Below are 17,531 nucleotides of genomic sequence, written 5' to 3'. Positions count from 1 at the left end.
GCACGTACTCGTAGCCACCATCATCTGCAAATGCGCCGTCGCCGTCGTAGTCAGACATGGTCGCGGTAGTGAAGTATGCGCGCGTGCGGAGGTGGGTGGTTGGTAGTCTCGCGTACTGAGGAGAGATGCGGTGTGGTGCCTGTTGCGCTCTGCCGGCTCGAAGAAAGATTCGCGACGAAGCGTGATGCTAGCCAATAGAAATAGTCGTAACCTTGGCGTCGAGTTCCACTTTATTTTTGTTGCGGCGACCAGAGCACCTCCGCATCCACGGGCGGGCACCATCTGCCACTTCACAGGCTGCTGCTCCCAATGGCCGTCAAACGCAAAGCTGTGGAGAGCGCGGCTGCAGACCCGCAGAAGAGGTCTCGCTTTGGTACGTGCTGCAATATCAACATGACGTCGATGTCTCCAATCTGACAGCCGTTACAGAAGAGACCACAGAGGACTGGCCTTCGGACGATTCTGGCGACTACCAGGTCAATTACACCGACAATGGGACGCTGAGGGCTGACAGTGAGGCTCGTCGACAGTGGCACTATGTGTGTGAGGTTGAGGGCTGCGGACAGCGTTTCAACCGGCCATGTCGACTCGAAGCACACATGCGAAGCCACAACAAGGAACGTCCGTTCGCCTGCACCGAGCCCGGCTGTGACAAGAACTTCCCTCGCAAAGACCACCTGCAGCGTCACGTGAAGAACGCCCACAACCCCGTCGCCGCACGAACCTTCACATGTGCCTGGGAGGGATGTGGGAAGAGCTTCACCTCCAACGGCCGGCTGCAGCGCCACCAGGACGTCCACGACTCAAAGTTCTATTGCACCGACTACCCTCCATGCAACCACGCCTTCCGCACCGAGAAAACGTTGACGGCACATGTCAAGAGCGACCATCTGGCAGTGAAGCCCTATGCCTGCACTCTTGTCGACGCAGAGACTGGGGAGACGTGTACGCACGGGTACCAACAAGAAGCTGCTCTGCACCGACACATAGCCAAGGCACACGCACCCAAGCCAGAAGGTGTACCAGACGCTGGCCACTTCTGCATGATCTGCATACCCCCCGGGACCGAAACCGAGACCATCCAGACTGAGACGGGCGAGACCACCACCATCCCAAAGCAACCGCTGTCCTTTGCATCCGCCGACGAGCTGGCGGCACACACTCTCGAAAGCCATCCACCAGTATGCTCCGAGTGCGGCCAAAAGTTCAAGAACCCCTGCACGCTCAAATCGCACTTCGACACCGTACACGCCGATCCCGCAGACCAGCCACGCTTCCCCTGCCCAAAGCCCGACTGCGACAACGTCTTCACGCGAAAGCACAACCTCACCGTGCACATCCAAGCCGTGCACGACAAAATGATGAAATACTTCTGCACCGCCGACTCGCAGCAAGCCTCCAAGCACGCCGACCTGCTAGCCTGGCACGGCGAAAACGCATGCGGCGCCGCCTTCAAAGTAAAGTCCTCCCTCGACCAACACATCCGAACACACCACCTGGGCCTGCAGAACCGCAAGGAAGCACGCCGAGCCGCCAAATCAAAGAAGAAAACCGACCCCTCGATGCTCACTCTGCTCACCGGCGTGGGCTACGAGAAAGGCCGAGACGTGCCCTGCTTGGTCGCCACGTGCGAATACCGCTTCTACATGGACCGCGATCTGCGCCGCCACCTCCGCGCCGCGCACAATATGTCGGACGAAGATGTCGACGAGCGCATCGGCGAGCGCGACGCCCTTACCGGCGGCCAGTTCTGGATCGGCGGCCTCGACGACCCTATGTTCGAGTCCGTCGACCCCAGTATGCCGCAGACGCCCACGCCGTACTTCACTGACGCGGGTATGGCCGTGGACGCCCAACACAAGGCTGTGGACCCCCGTCTCGCTTTCTTCGACCAGTTGTTTGTCGCTGAGGACGCTGATATGGATCGCGCTATGGGACTGGAGGGCCTGGAGCCTGCGACGGATGTACAGGCGGGGCTGGGCATGGAGATGCTGTACCCTGTTGAGCAGTATAATATGGGACATGCGCGTGAGCAGTTGTAGCGGATATGGATTACGATGGGACGATTTTACGACGGTTAAAAGTGTTGTTAGGATAGATTTATGTCCGATATGTATGTATCGAGGGTATTTGTTGTATGGTAGGTATTTTACTCTATAGGAAGTAGAGAGATTGATGAGCTCATACTACTGGGTACCACTCTTTACCAACTTCTCTTCATTTCTTCTCCAGAGGACTATGAATGAGAGGCTAATCTTCAACCTGGAACACTTCCATACAGTGTAGTGTAGTGTGATGTAGTGCCGCGCCGCGCCGTGCAGTGAGGGGGGTATATTACGCAACGCAACGCAACGCAACGAACCCGAACAAACCCGAAAACAAAAGCAGAAAAAAGCAAAGAAAAAACAGAGACCACAAGGAAACATGTACCAGACTTTGTCCAGCAACACATCATCCGCTAGGGAGGGGGGCGGTGAGTAGGTGACGAGTGGCGAGACCAGCGCCGATACGCATCCCAAGTAAGAGAGTGAAAGACGCACAACCAAAACTCAAGCCGTAGCGCGCAAATACGACGCAAAAGAGCTGGTCTGCACCTGCGCCTGCGCCCGCTCATCATGCTGCGCACACATACGCGGCCAGTCATCGCGTCTGCACTCCCTCTCCCTCTCCCTCTCTTGCTCGCACTCCACCTTCCCCACCATCGCAACCGTAACCGTAACCCCCGCCGCCGCCGTACTCCCCCTCCCATCCTCCCTCCTCCGCCAAATCTCAAACTCCAGATCCCACCTTTGGCGCAACCTCTTCCGCCTTGCCTCAACCACAGCCTCCAAGCGCGCCGTATCTTTCCGCCGCCGCTCCTCCAGCGCCGTCTTCTCGCGTGCGAAAACCGCATCTAACGCGGCGGTGTCGGCGGCTTGGAGCTGTGTTTTAGCTTGCATGTAGCGCTCCTGACGGGCGCGGAGGACGTTTATGGCGCTTGTGTGTTTGCGGGGGAGGTTTTTCTGGAGGGCGTGTTGGCGGGCGAGTTTTGCGTGGTCGGAGGGGGTTACGGTGTGGGTTTGGCGGGTGGGTTCGAAGTCAAGGGTGTTGTTTGTGGGAGGGTTGGTGGAGGAGGAGGTGCAGTAGGCTTGCATGTGTTTTAGGGCTGTGGCGACGTTTTGCGCCTCCTGCGTTTGTGTTTTGCGCAGGTCGTGCTCGGCGAGGATTTGTTGCTCTTCGAGGGCTTCGAGGGCGTATATGTGCTGTAGGGGGGAGGGGTGTGAGTTTTTTTCTTGTTACATGTGGGGGGGTATAGTAGGGGTGAGACGTACTTGTTCTGTTTTTTGTCGCTTGGTCAGTTCGTGGGTTGCTGTCAGGTTTTTTAGGGCGGTTTGGTGGTGGGCGGAGAGTGCTTTTCGTTGGTTAGATTCGAAGGCTTGGATCCGTTGGAATTGTTCTCGCTGTCGGGCTTTGAGGGCTTTGTACGCCTCGTTTACTCCGGGGCATTTGGGCTCGGGGTCCTCGTGGGTGGACTGTCTGGCTGGTGGGGTTGGTGGTGCTCCTGTGATGGAGATGCGATCTACCAGGCCGGGCAGATCGTAGGTTGATATTCCTTTCTCGCTGTACCCGGAGTCTCGCGAAGGCGCGATGTCGGGTGATTGAGGAGAACCGTTCAGTGCGATGTCAGCCTCTTCTTTGGTCAGGACAATCTCGAGTACGGAGCGTGGCAGCAGTGTTCCGCAGCAACTAGGTGCTACTTGGCCTTTGCTTCGTCTTGCTTCTTGGATGTGGGCACGTAGAGCATATGTGGATAACGAGTGACCGCAATCCAACTTTGGTCCTTGAGCCTTGCCATGATTCCCATGGTGTGATGGGGAAGTGCAGGTACTATCGAAACCATGAGCGAAGATACACAGCATCAATAAGCACAACATACCTCGAGCCTCTTCTGAACATGCCAAACAGGGCTGACGTCCTATGTCGCCGAACTGAGGGTTTCTGGGGCGCCACACTGGAGAATCTGGACTGTGTAACAGACGAGGTTGAATGTCTCTGTCTAAAGCCAGGCGAGACGGATGATACAGTTTGCATGATGTTTAGGTTGTCAGCCGACACTGAAGCCTGTACGAGGTTAAAAGGCGTTTTCTGGGCTGACGGCGATTCGCTGTAATATGACTGGTCCCTCGACGCCCTCGAAGGCACCGACGTTGACGTAAGGCCCGTCGAGTGCGTTTCCTGGGAGCGAATAGATATAGAACTTCTGAATTCGCTATCCTCGGTCGAGGTGGAAACAGCGCTAGAAGTGTCGTGTGTTGGCAAAAACAAAAAGCGATAAGGGTCCTCGATGCCCGCCTCTCTCGCTCGTATCGTCAACTCATTCCACAAGTCCTCCTCGTTCTGGTTTGCGGGGAGCTCGAGCGCCTCGCCAAAGTACACAGCATCGTCAAATATGGTCATGGTGGTGAGGGCAACGGGGTCCCTTCGACGTTCGCACATTGCGCCGGAGCGCGCATATGCTTTTTTTGCGTTGTGATGATGTGATGATGTCAAAAGATGCAGCGTTGCGGCATAGAGATATATAGAGATGGGAGTGGCGGTCAGTTGAACGTTGGTCCGGTACGGGGCGGTTATGTTTTGAATCAGCAAGCACGGGATCAAGCGGATCAGCAGAGACAGCAAATCCGGAGATCGTGGGGGGCTCGAGTTTTTGAATCCCAAGGTTGGGTTGTTGCGGTGAGACGGCTTCCCGCCACTAGCGATGCCATCCCACTTTATGACCGGCTGACGTGAAGCAGACCGCGGTTACACGCATATGCAAGACTTCCCGCCGGGGGGTTTACGCCATCACTGACATGATCCTGTACATAAAACGTCTTCCGAGATTGACGCCTGGTCTGCGATATCGCAGGATCCTTTCCCTTGTCGCGGATAGCCTTGCTCCCGTCATCTCATCTATCACCATTGTGATCTGCACTTTATCAGCTTTAGCGTTTGTCCGTTCTGCAAGATCTACGAATCACGGTGGGTACCAATAAACATGGGCGAGTACTAACGGCTAGAGTACCAGGCAGTTGATTACATCTCAACGCATAATTCAACTACACACTTGCAGTGTTGGAGTCGTCAGCAGGAATTTGGATGGCATGATGTTGTATTCGGTTGCTACGCATAGTGGATTCTCTGTGCCTCTGCCCTACATGTACGTACGTACGCGATGCGTTGTACAGTGACCAGACGAGCAGGGGTGTACTGTGAAAGGAAAATTTTGTCTGGCACAATCACCAGGTCCAACAGATACATATGGTCTGAGTACAGCATTGCATAGACATGTGAGGAATCCGAGGGCATAGAACAAGATTAAAGTGCGATTTGTCATTGCCAAAACCTCCCTCTCGTTGAAGGAATATTATCTAAAGGATGGACCATCTCTAGCACACTGTGTAGCCTCTGTGTATCCCGAGCTAAGCGATGCACTCCACAAGTTGTACATATGCAGCCAAGATATGCAGGTAGCCATCATAAAGGGTCTGTGTCCATTGTCTACTCAGACTACGCACAGCCGGTCGAAACCCTATCTACATGTCAAGCTGCAAGCCATCCCGAAGCAGACGACACGGACCAACAACAGATGATGGAGTCGGACTCTATTAAAAAGACTAGACAGCCGGATACCAACGTACCCGGGGATCGTGAAAATACGTGGACGTGAAAAGGAGTAAAAGTACAGTACAAATGTGAAAGATATCGTTGCATCAGACGTGTCCGGCATCCATGCACCCCCGTCTTCCCAAACGCCGAGAAACAAGTGCATGAGGGGTCTAACCAGCGATGAGCACCCAGAGGAGGAATACTGCGATTTGTTAGTGGGGCTCGACGGAGAAGTGTCTGGATTGTACATACCAACCATCAAAACGCCAAACATCTTCGCGACAAGCATCCTGTTGCCTTGAACCCGACTCCAGTACTTCATGAGCTCGCGTTGGGCGCCTTCAACGTTGTCCACAACATCCTCGGTGTTGGCGTCTATGCGCTGAATCTGCTCGCCTTGTTCAGACACCATTTGTGCCAGCTGGCTGAAGATGCCTCCTAATTCCTGTATTGTGGACTCGATGGATTCTATAGCGCGCCCCCGCTCTTGGATGTAGGCGTTTTGCGGCTGGGCTTCTTCCATGAGCAGGAGTTGAGCGTCAGATTGCAGCCCGCCGCGAGTGAGCGCTGACGAGCCAGACGGCTCGAGGGTGAGCAGGTCCTGCTGGGCGGCGTTTGTGTTTCGGTTGAAGCCTCCAGGCGAACGGCCTCGTTGGGGTGTTTGGTAGAGGGGGGAGTCGGTCCTGGCGGGGTCGAGGCTGCTATGTGACTGTGCGGCGGCGGAAGAGAGGAACTGCTCTGTCCGCGAGCGCGAGGCCTGCATGTTCTTGGTGCGCACTTCCAAAACATCTTTGAAATTGGTGCCTACGTTCTGCAGCTTGTCCTTGAGCAGCAGAACCACGTTGCTGTTGTGCTCGCCCTCCTGGTCGACGCCCGGCCGAGCCTTGGGGTGCTGCTTCGAGTTCATGGCCTGCAGCGCCTGCACGCGGCCAGAAAGCGCAGTCATGTCCTGCTTGATGACAAACGTGAGCTCGTCGAACTCAACAGGCCGGTCGTCGAACAGCGTCTTGCGCCTCGCCAGCTGCGACAGGCGCTCCAGCTTCTGCATGGTGCTCGCGACGCCGCGCGCGACGTCTGCCGCACTGCGCGCGAACTCGGAGCGCTGGCGTTGGGGGCTGCCATTGGCCTGCGCCTTCTCCTGGGCTGTGAGGAGCGACTGCCGCTGGGCGCCCGTCTTGGCCTGTGCCTGTCGCCGCTGGGCCTGGGCGAGGATGGAGCGGAACTCATCGGTGCGGTCCTGTATCGAGACGGCCATGGTGGTCGAGTGTCGGTCCCTGTTGGATGCCTGCTCCAGCGAAGGGGTCGGGTCGGGGGGCGCTCGCGCGTCCGTGGGGCTGATCAGAGGTGCGTCGTCGCTTGGCCCGGATCTCCTGTCGACGTGGCGGAATAGGAAGGACGGGTCGGTTCAGGTGGTGTGGGGACGTGGAGGTGTCAAGTGCAAAACGCGTTGGGGCAGGAGAGCGGGAACGTGGTTCCTTCTGGCGGCAATGGCGTCGCGCCACACCAAATCACGTTGATAGGCAGGGTGCATAAGCAGGGAAATTGCTCGTCGCGAACATGTCAGTGTCATTTCCGTCTCCTCGCTGCTGTGCGCGCTCTCTGCTTCTGTCCATCGACTGTCGACTTCTCGCATTGTTGCTGCTGTGCTCCGTCCATCGTGCCCACGGACATCGTGAAAGCTGACGTAGCCGTGCATCCTTCAATACCCAGCCTGCACAGCCCTACCGTTTACCTTGGCCCAACTCGTCTCTCCTCGCCGCATTCTCTAACGTCAAGCTCGCGCGAGACTGGGTCTGCTGTCCCACGGCGCATTCTCCTTCTCTGCCTAATACGCTTCGTCGCATGCGCTGCAGGGTTTGGTGAGATTGGAGGCGCAGTCCTCGCAAGGCCGACGTTGGGGTGTTGGGCCATCGACACCACCAGCAAACATGTCTGGGCCGTTTCGCTTCAACCAGGAGACAGCGTCGCCGCTGTACGTTGAGATTCTATCTCTTAGCAGCAATCGTAAGCTAACATGTGACCAGTGAGCGCTCTGCCTCGCCATTTTCCACCGGTCAGCCCGTGTCGTTCAAGACGAATGTCAACCGCATGAAGACACAGAAATGGGTGCAGGCGAAGAAGAATGCATATGATGGCGACGACTGGGGCGAGTACGACGAGTACGACGAATACGGCGTCGACCAAGAGCCGCAGCCCGAGCCCGCATCGCGCCACTATGCTGAGCGCCTTGACCAGCCGTCGCGCAGCTTCACAGACCCCTCGCGCCAGGGCCCTCCGCAGTCTGCGCGCAGAAACTCGTTCGAGACAGGCGAGGAACATCGCGCCTTCTCAGCATCGGTTGCTCAGCCACAGCAGAATTATGCGCAGAACAATGCACAGAACAACTCACAGGGCCAGTATGGAGATCCGTGGCAGTACCGCGGTGGTGAAGCAGACACGAGCGGCAGTCCTGACCAACGCCACGACTTCAATGCGTCTGCCATGCCCACTCCACTGCAGACACGAATCTCAAGCATTCCCGCCGACGTGTACAGCTCCCCATCCAACACCCAGTTTCCTCCTCGGAAAAGCAGCATAGGGCACATGACCTCGCCCGTTGCCACAACCCCGCGCTCACGCACTGGAAGCTCTGAGAAGCCTCTAGCGTTCGTTAGGCCAGCGGACATCTACAAACGCGTCGAGGAAGAGCGCCGACGCGCCTCACTGGACACGCAGGGGCCCAATGTAGATGCTCTTGCGTCTCGTTCAGGGGAAGGCCCAACGTCTCCTCAGGCAGAAAGCGGGAAGCTGCAGCTGCCCCTGGCAACAGTCGCCGAGCGCAAGAGTGAATACTTGCCTGATTATGATGTGACACTCCAGCAACATGGCCAGTCGGCGCTGACAAACGCTCCTCAATCGTCCCAGCCAACACAACTGCCACCGCTCAGACCAATTTCGACATGGAACAACGATTTCTGGTCTGGCGCTTCCTCGTCCCAGACCCCTGTCAGCGACCCTGTTGTGTCACCCCCGAGTGACGATGGTTTCCGCTCTTTCGTAGACCAAGCTTTCACTCGCCGTGACGACCAGCGCTCGGTACCGCCTACCCCAATCTCAAACGCTGACTCTGAAATGCACAGAAGCAACACTGGAAGCACGTCTGGCATCAGCCCCATAATGAGTCGCGTTCCAAGCTCTGCGGCAGCAGCTGCAAAGATCCGTAATCAGGGTAGTACACCTGCAATCGAGGAGGAGAGAGAAACACCCGTTTCCAGGCCAACATCCGCGTATATACCTAATGTGCAACACCAAGCAGTGCCAACCCAAGTCATGCCAAACCATTCGCGCAATATTTCTGGCTCCTCATTGACGCACAACGACTTCCCTACTCCGACTAACAGTGACAGCCCTGCGCGATCGCCAGTGGTCGCGACTCAGACAACGTTTCCCGCCCCAGAGGCGGCTCAGATTGCGACAGAAAGCTCAGAGTCTTCCGATGCAATGGAAGGCGGGTTGGGTGGTCCTTCTTCTGCATATGCTACCCGTGAGTCAGACATCGCAACCGCCATGATGAGCAGCCCGGTCAAACCAGCCCCCGAGCTTGGTGTGGCAGCGCTACATTCACAAGATACCTTTTTGGAGTCGCACAATGCCCAATCCCCAATTCGCGACGTCATGCCGCGCGATCGTTCGGAGTCTCCGAGCAAAAATCGTGTGCAGGCATTAGCTGGCAGATTCGGAGATGTTTCGAACGCGAGGCGTGGCTCCACACAATCGAACAATTCAAGGAACAGCTTGCAATCGTGGGAACGGAGTCAAGACCACTCGCGCGCGACATCTCCGACCAAGGCAAACCCCAGCAAGCCCTCCAGTCCCGTCAAGGAATTCCGTCCGCATCTGCCCGGTCAATGGGAGTCTTACGCCACAACAGTCAGTACTCCATTTGACCATGCCGAGCAAGAAAGGGAGCTGGGCTTTGAACAGACCAATGTTTCATCTCCGCTCGGAGAAGTAGACCTAACACCTACAACTGCCAGGCGGCGCCTCTTCGAAGCTGAGCCTGCGCAACCCTCCAATACAACCCCGGCCCTAACAGAGGATCCGATTTCAGCGTTGAAAGAGGCTGGAGCCGCTGTGATCCAATCTATTCGAACAACTGTTGGACTGGACGATACTTCTTCCGAGCCCCAGCATGAGCGAAACCTCCACCCGCAAGATCGTTCTCATGGCGACATTTATATGCCTCGGCCTCTGCAGTTAGATCGATCCAGTTCTGCAATGTCGAGCATCCCACCTACTCCACCAGCAAAGGATACACCACGATCTGAATATCCGCCGTCCTGGGATGAGCACGATCATCAGCCTCTCACACAAGACCAGCGTCCACCTATGATAGCTCAACTCAGCACTGCCCCCTCAGCTGACGATGAGGAAAGTGATCGGTTGCGCAAAGAAATCGTCCTCAGTCTCAGCCCGCTGAGAACTTCAACAACCTCGGCTGCCCAGCCCGATCGCGGTTCGCTCCAGCCAGCCAGCGAGAGTGCAAACCGTGCCAGCTCTATTTTGCCTAGTGAGTACGAAAGCTATTGGGCAGGTGACGACGACGTAACTCCTAGTCCATCGCGAGACGTGCAACATAGCCTTGCTGTAGAGTCACCTACAACACCTACCCTCGCATCATTTCGGCGTGAGGAAATTACTACACCACAGTTGGCAGAGCGTTTCAGCTGGGAAGGAAGCACTCCTAGTCTAGCCACACCTGATGCACCAGCCCAACCAGGCATTGTTCCAGAGCCAACGAAGAACCTGCAACAGGGTATGACTACAGCTCCCACAGTTGAGCGTGCCGTAGAAGAAGAGCGTGAGCAATGGTCAGGAGGCCTCGTGGATTCTTACTTTGGGCCCGGCCATACCCTCACAGCTACAAAGCCAGATCCTGTTACAAACGCCAATTTTGAGATCCAATCGCCGACACCCCCCTTGGAACCTGCAAAGGCACTTGACACCCACACGCAAGAGCCAAAGAGATTATCTGGTCTCCATGTTGTCAACTCTGAGTTCGATCCCGAGGCAGTCGATCTACCACCTCGTTTGAGCGCCGAGATCTCTCATCCAACACAACCAAGTCAGGAGGATCCTTTGACGTCGCATCAGCAAACGGAGCACGGGGCGCCAAACCCAGCCATCTCTTCGCTGAAGGGATTGACCGAGTCATCAACCACTCAGGATCCCACTCCAAAGTCGCCGACATCTCCCATAACGGATAAACCTCTTGGTGCACGAGAGATCGCGACAATTAACTCACCTCAAGAACGCATCGCCACGTACAACAAGATGCGTGACCACTGGGCTACTGTTGATCATGGACTTGGTGGCTGGGTTTCGGCGGCATTTGAAGCCAATCCTGACCTTGCGACGCTCCCCTTACCTATACAGAGGGTTTCCACAGGAACTATTCGTCATAAGCACACGGGTTCTCTCCCACTGCTTGGGAAACTTACTGCGTCAATGAGTAGTCAGCCCCAAAACGCTCTTCAAAATGACTCAACGAATGCACCACTTCCCGCTGGTAGCAATTCTCGGACTCCTGCAACATACACTAATTCGACCACGAGTCCTTCAAGCCGGACAGCAAGAGACCAGATGCAGGCGCAGATGCAGGCCAAAGGAGAAAAGCTGTTACAAACTGCTGGAGTTTTGAGCGGAAAGGGAATGACCAGCGCTAAAGGCTTGTTTGCGAAAGGCAAGAGTCGTTTTGGGCGTGACAAGGTAGACAAATAATTTCTTCCGTCTCTTCCTTTTTCATCTCTTTACGGCACGATACGAGAATGCAGCTACGACCTTTTCCTATGTGATCGGACAGACGGATTGCGACCGATGGTTGGATGAGACCACTACTTTGGCGTTTTGGGCGTTCTCCCTTCGAGCTTACGACATGTCTCTGATCATTTCATGTAATGTGTCGTTCTCCTTCTCCTATAGTGCTACATGAATCTAAACCAATTCTCGACTTAACTCCCAGTTCCCTCTCGCTGTCTTGTTCTAGCTACAGGAAGATCAGTACTGATGTGACGCGTGGTTTAGGACTCAGCCATCTCATCCCGCGAAGCCTCTGAGGAGCCTGAAACGATCACGATAAGGACTACCACGACACCGGAAAAGCCCAACCTTCCACTACTCGATACGGGCAGCCCTAAGGAGGGAAAAAGAAGACGCCGTTTCTCCTCGCCTTTTCACCGCTCGAGTCGTTCAAAATCAAGATCAAGACCTAGCAGCATGGTATTCCCCAATGACACACCTTCCGACTTCGGTGCGCCATCGCAAGAACGAGTTGGCAGAACAGGGAGACCGCACTCATTTCATGCGCCCGACTCTTGGGACATGAGGTCTAGATCACGAACACCACCACCTGAACCGCAAGCAAGACTGGGCGTGTTACCTTCGCCAGCAAAGAGTCCACATTCGGTTTCGCAAGAACAAAATAGTGATGTTCCGCCAGTGCCGAGGATTCCCGATGGGTTTGATAACGGGGACCAGGCGAATAGTAGCAGGATGTTGCAGTCAGTTATACGTCATGCAACGCCTCCTATCTTGGGTGGGAAGATAGTGAGTTCTCCAGTCGAGGGTCTGTGGGACGACTTTTCTCGGCGTAGCAAGGGCCAGTTTGGAAAGCCCTTACCTCAGCCGGTTGGACAAACTGACCAGAATAACAACCTGCCACCACGGTTGAACCGCCAACCTACTACGACCGTCACTGAACTCGAATCAGGAGAAGTATCGCCAGTTGTCTCTTCTTTCACACCTTCACATGCGAATGACAGCGAAAACGAAGACCAGTCTCCGCACCCCAAAAGCACATCTACGTTACAAGCACCAGTGGTTACACACACGCCCGCTGATATTAGTCCATTACTTCCGCCCGTGAAGTTGCCGCTGGACGACATACCTAATGACGATGGGCTGCAAAGTCCAACTGGCAACGAACACGATAGACGATCAAGTTTCGAAACCGAGACTATTGGTGGAGGCGATGTGTCGCCTGTTTCAGACCATGGAAAAACCAAGGACTCACTTGTCTTGACATCTGGGAAGGCGGATGAAGCCCTGCTGCCTACTTCAACACTAGCGCAAGAGAATCAGGTTGCAAACTCGCCAACTATGGAAATGATACATAACAGCAGAACTAGCACGCCAACCACACTCAAGCATCAGACATTCGAAACTGAATCAATCGGCACTGACGATATGACACCCGTTTCGATACGTGTGCAGCCGGTTCAAGACCATAGTACTGCATCGAGAGCAGAGATAGATTCGTCTGTCGCGGCGTGGTTCGCAAACCGCGACCTACAACTCCCAAAAGCGAGATCAGAGATTGTGGAAGAGGATAACAACCAATTTCCAGCTTTGGCTTCATCGACCAAAGAAAATGACGTAAGTGGTCCGCACGGTCTGGTGTTGAAACAGGTTGACAAGGTTCAGATGGCAGATGCGGCTGAAAACATGTCTCCAAGCGAGATGACCCCGCTTATTCGACCCCGGCAACGCGCCGTGTCTAATGTCTCAGCCGTCTCCGCAACACCTTTACAAGTCGTCCACGCAGTCGAGGAGTATTCTGCATCCACTTCGTCCGTTGCGTCATGGGATAATGAGTCGGTAATTAGTCAGCAAGACGACCTGAGAGATGAGAGTGATCTTGTAACTCCTGTGCATCGAGGTCCAAAACTGATTCAGCGCGATCAGCCTAGAGAGGGCAACAACGACAACACTCCCAACACTCCCAACACGACCATGTCCAATGGATTTTTTGGAAAACACGAAATTCCTACTGCATCGCCACATCACGTGCAGCAACAGTCTACTTCAACATCTGACAAGACAGTTCCCGAAAGATCGAAATCATTGCGGTCAGCGATCTCTTCCATGGTCTCGGATGTTATTCCGATCTCAGCGTCGTCAAGCACCACTGGGAGGTCCACACCTTCCACAATACATCGTATGCAGCACGACTCCTCGATGATGCCTTCTCGTGCTCCGCCTCAGATTCCAGAGGAATTCATATCCACTAGCAACGAGCATACGCCACGACCCAAGGACGACGACTTTGACCTCTACGCCGACCACAATGGTGTTGTCAAGGATTTACGGGATGAACGTGGACAGCCGTTCCGAGTTCCAGCAACTGCTCAAGCTCCTGTCCCGATCCAGAGTGTACAGTCAGTCGGCCCCGAGGTATCTGATGTTGGAATTGCTCCAGAAGCACGAGACGGGTTCATGCCAAGGTATAGCACCGAACGACCGATGAGCTTCGTCTCTGGATCTCATGATGAAGACGGCAAGCCTCAGGATCAGATCAACAGATCTGCACCGTCAATTGATGCAAGTGTGCTACCGGATCCTGGACAGAATGGGAACCAGCGTCAACAGTCTCCACAGTCTTATACAGGCGCGGTCTATTCTAATATTTCTTCGTCGCTTGACCAACAGCAATCGAACAACGCAATTCAACAGCCGAAATACAAGCCTAAATTATCGCCAGGATCTGTCCCTATAAAAAGGGAGTCGTGGGATATGAACACTATGGCTTATAAAAGTCCTGCGCCTCGCGAGCCACTCTCCTCGCCTCCTCCGCCTCCTTCTCAAGTAAATGCACGACCGGAACAATCCGAGAGACTACCTGTAAATGGCCGCATATTAGACAACGGTCAACCTCGCGATAGCGCTCCTCGGGATCCACGTATGTATGCGATGGCCCTAGGACTGCCTGGTCCGCAAGGCATTCTGACTCAAAATTCGCGATTCCATGATCAGCCACCAAGAAATGAGTACGAGTATCAACAGCGCATGATGCAGCAGCAGCAGCAACAGGCAAACCTAGCCCAGTTTCGAGGTCCAGGAAATCAGAACTCTAGGAAGGAACCGGGTAATCAGGTACCGAAACAACAAGACAAGCGACCTCACATACCCAAGGTTTCATCGGTCTTTAAAGGGCTTGGCGGTAAATCTCGTACCAATTCCCAACAAGCAATTGATACGCCCAGTTCTGCACCAAATTCGAATGGCAATCTGACACCGGGAGATCCGAACCGGAAAGCTTCCTACCATTCGGCTGTTAGCAACATTTCTCACGAGCCGGCCTCGATAAGACCTGAAGCAAAGTCGCGCGCTTCTTTATCACAGGATCGAGCGCTAAGCAATGGAGCAAGATCAGAGTTCAGTCACATAAGCCAAGGATCTACATGGGTACAGCCGGCAGGTTCACGCCCTGATTCAGGAAAGCATGCAGGTCCACCTCCATTGCCGACCCAACAACTTCCTACAGGAGCATCGATGCCATCTGGGCAACCTCAACAGCATCCAGTCCCCACATCTGGAGTGCCGGAAGCGGGTAAGAAGAAGAGATTTTCGTCCCTGGGTGCTATTTTCGGCCGGGGTGAAAAGAAGGTACAGAAGCCTGAACGACACTCGACTCCACCTCCAGTGCAACCACAGCCACAGCCACAACCACAGCCACAGCCATCTCGGCAGTGGCCTCCGCCTCAGCAACAAGCTAGAGCTCCACCTGCGGGTACACAGTATCCTCCTGCTCAAGTGCCTCCAAACCCAGTATCTGGAAACCATCCGATGGGTCCACATTTTACGTCCGCCCAGACCATGTCGCTACAACAGCACTACCCGCAGCCAAGGCCTGGTGCTCCATACCAACAGCAACCGCCAAGCGTACGTCAGGAGGAGGGTTCTGCTTTCCAGAGGACAAAGCGATTGGCGGAAGAGCACGCAGCCCGAGCGGCACTTGCACAGCCTCCTCAACAGGCCAGTCAAGCTCCCCGGCCAGCACCGTCTGCTGCACCTTTCTCGTTTGAGAAACCTCGCCAGGCAAGTCATGCTCCTCCTCTTCCGGGTGGATACTATCAACCGGACACACGAAAGCCTCCACCGACAGAACAGGGAGCTTATGCGGCGTCGCAGGTTGCTCGACAGCAGGCATTGCAGCAGAGGCAGCAGGTTCCTGCTGAACAAAGTGCATATGGAGCTTCGCAGGTCGCACATCAGCAAGTGCAGCAACGACAGCAGTCACCACCGGTCGAACCGGGCGCTTATGAAGCATCGCATATCGAGCGGATGCAAGCGCAAAGGCAGCAACAGCAACAGCAGCAACAGCAGCAGCAGCAACAGCAACAACAGCAGCAATTCCGTCCTCGACAGAGTTCGGAGTTTACCCGCCAACCACCACCCGACAATCGAAGCGTATCTGGGCCTGTGTATGCACAGAATCCTAACTTTGGTCCACCTGGTTCTCCGCGCCATATGAGTTTAGACGAACCGCGATATGAAACACCTAGAATTCCGGCAGCGTACAATGCGGTTTCAGGTGCCTTCATATCTCCTCGCGATCAGGCACAGTGGCCGCTGTTCCATCCTCAACAAGACACACAAAGCCGTCGTCCAACCGATGTGTACGATCATCAATATTCGGATCCAAACATGCAACAGATATCTCCACAAATCTCTGCACAATCACCGACACCTGCTTATGGTCGTTCACACTCAGATGCCAGTACGATATCAGTGGTGTCGCCGATCTCAAATACCCCACCGAACGTGATGACTGGTATGCCACCGCCTAATCAGCGGGCTCAACACCCAAGAATGAGTAGTATATCAGAAGTGCGGACTCAAGAGCAGCCTTGGAATTTGAACGTACCCGTAGGAGCCACGGAGCAAGAGATTGTGCGGGCTCGCCAGAGACAATATATAGAGGAGCAGTTCACCACTCAGCAACAGCTGCATGCTGAAAGAGCCACGCAGTCGACTTCACCACGTGTAATTTCTCAAGGTCATACACCATCCCCTCAGTACACACCAACTGAACAGCCTTACCAACAAGGCGGTGGGTTCAGAGAAGTTTTACCTCGTGGTGCTCCGGAACCATATATGATGTCTCCATCCAGGCACTCACCTCATTCGGAACACGGCCTACCATCATCGCATAGTCCGCACCTAGTCCAGCCTACGCCAATGCACCCTGGACAAGCGACGCATCCTGCAGCGTACCCCCTTCCTATGTCACCCGACACGGCCTATATCTCAAGCCCTGTAAATCCAATCGCGCATACCCTGCCACCACCACCGCCCCCCAAGGTCCCGCACAGCCCAATGCATTCTGTATACTCAGGATCAAAGTCGCCTCCACCTGCCGAGCAGCATCCTGCCCACCGATCCCAACAGTACCAGCCCTCACCGTCCGAGGAACATCAGTGGCCGTTGCAGCCACAGCAATACGGGGAGCCATCCGTAGATGAGCCTCCCCCATCCTACAACGGCATCGGCATCGCCCACGGAGGACCAGACAAGCCGCATTCCGAGCGCCCCCGACCACCCACCCTCTCAACAAACACCGCAAGCCACAGCCACACCCGCCAACGCCAATCCTCCATCGGCATCCTGCAGCACCCCCAACCCGCATCCATGGCCGCCTCGCCCCTCCCCTCCTCCCCCGACATGGGCGCCGACTCGCTGCGCAACCAGCTCCTCCAGCAAGAAGAGCAACTGCGCCTGGAGCGCTCCCGCCACGCTCAAGTCGCCCGCCTCGAGTCCGAGCGCGACCGACAAGCGCGAGAGGTTGCTCGCGCCCGCGCACGCGAACTCGAACAGAGCGCTTCCGGCGGCGGGAGAGTCGGCAGTCTGAGAAGCGTGGCGGGGAGTCGCAACGGCGCGCCCGGCTGGGAGACGCATGGTAGTGCGTCGCGGCCTGTCTTCGAGCTGCCGGCTATGGAGGACGATGAGCCGGTTATGCGCGCTACTAGCTTCCCGGGTCAGGAGTGGGTGCCGCCTATGTGGACGGACGATTAGTGGTTGTTCTGTCTTCCTTGGGTTCGAGGGTTTGGCTTTGACTCATTGCCATGTTGTTTGTTTGGTTTACC

General features: G+C 55.3%; 4 protein-coding genes across 4 annotated transcripts; 2 read left to right on the top strand and 2 right to left on the bottom strand.

Moving 5' to 3' along the window:
• The first annotated feature begins 275 nt into the window (after positions 1-275).
• On the top strand, positions 276-2,271 carry P153DRAFT_311123 (uncharacterized protein). Its single transcript, XM_033664792.1, has 2 exons — positions 276-373; positions 430-2,271. The coding sequence occupies exons 1-2, from the start codon at positions 310-312 to the stop codon at positions 2,040-2,042; spliced, it is 1,677 nt and encodes a 558-aa protein (XP_033526674.1). The 5' UTR covers positions 276-309; the 3' UTR covers positions 2,043-2,271.
• P153DRAFT_394444 (uncharacterized protein) lies at positions 2,082-4,698 on the bottom strand. Its single transcript, XM_033671310.1, has 3 exons — positions 3,917-4,698; positions 3,312-3,867; positions 2,082-3,242 (listed from the first exon to the last, which is right to left on the bottom strand). The coding sequence occupies exons 1-3, from the start codon at positions 4,474-4,476 to the stop codon at positions 2,550-2,552; spliced, it is 1,809 nt and encodes a 602-aa protein (XP_033526673.1). The 5' UTR covers positions 4,477-4,698; the 3' UTR covers positions 2,082-2,549.
• On the top strand, positions 4,225-5,079 carry P153DRAFT_188180 (uncharacterized protein). Its single transcript, XM_033662421.1, has 2 exons — positions 4,225-4,713; positions 4,776-5,079. Exons 1-2 carry the CDS (start codon positions 4,534-4,536, stop codon positions 5,013-5,015), a joined length of 420 nt encoding a protein of 139 aa, XP_033526672.1. The 5' UTR covers positions 4,225-4,533; the 3' UTR covers positions 5,016-5,079.
• A 719-nt stretch (positions 5,080-5,798) lies between these two features.
• P153DRAFT_374055 (syntaxin-5) lies at positions 5,799-6,883 on the bottom strand (the record flags this gene model as incomplete). Its single annotated transcript, XM_033669495.1, has 2 exons — positions 5,799-5,830; positions 5,881-6,883. The coding sequence occupies 2 exons, from the start codon at positions 6,881-6,883 to the stop codon at positions 5,799-5,801; spliced, it is 1,035 nt and encodes a 344-aa protein (XP_033526671.1).
• Between the last annotated feature and the right edge of the window lie 10,648 nt (positions 6,884-17,531).

Source organism: Dothidotthia symphoricarpi, assembly GCF_010015815.1.
Source record: "Dothidotthia symphoricarpi CBS 119687 unplaced genomic scaffold P153scaffold_5, whole genome shotgun sequence".
NCBI lineage: Eukaryota > Fungi > Ascomycota > Dothideomycetes > Pleosporales > Dothidotthiaceae > Dothidotthia > Dothidotthia symphoricarpi.
The sequence above is the reverse complement of the archived record's forward strand: the minus strand, read 5'-3'. Positions and strand labels throughout refer to the sequence as shown.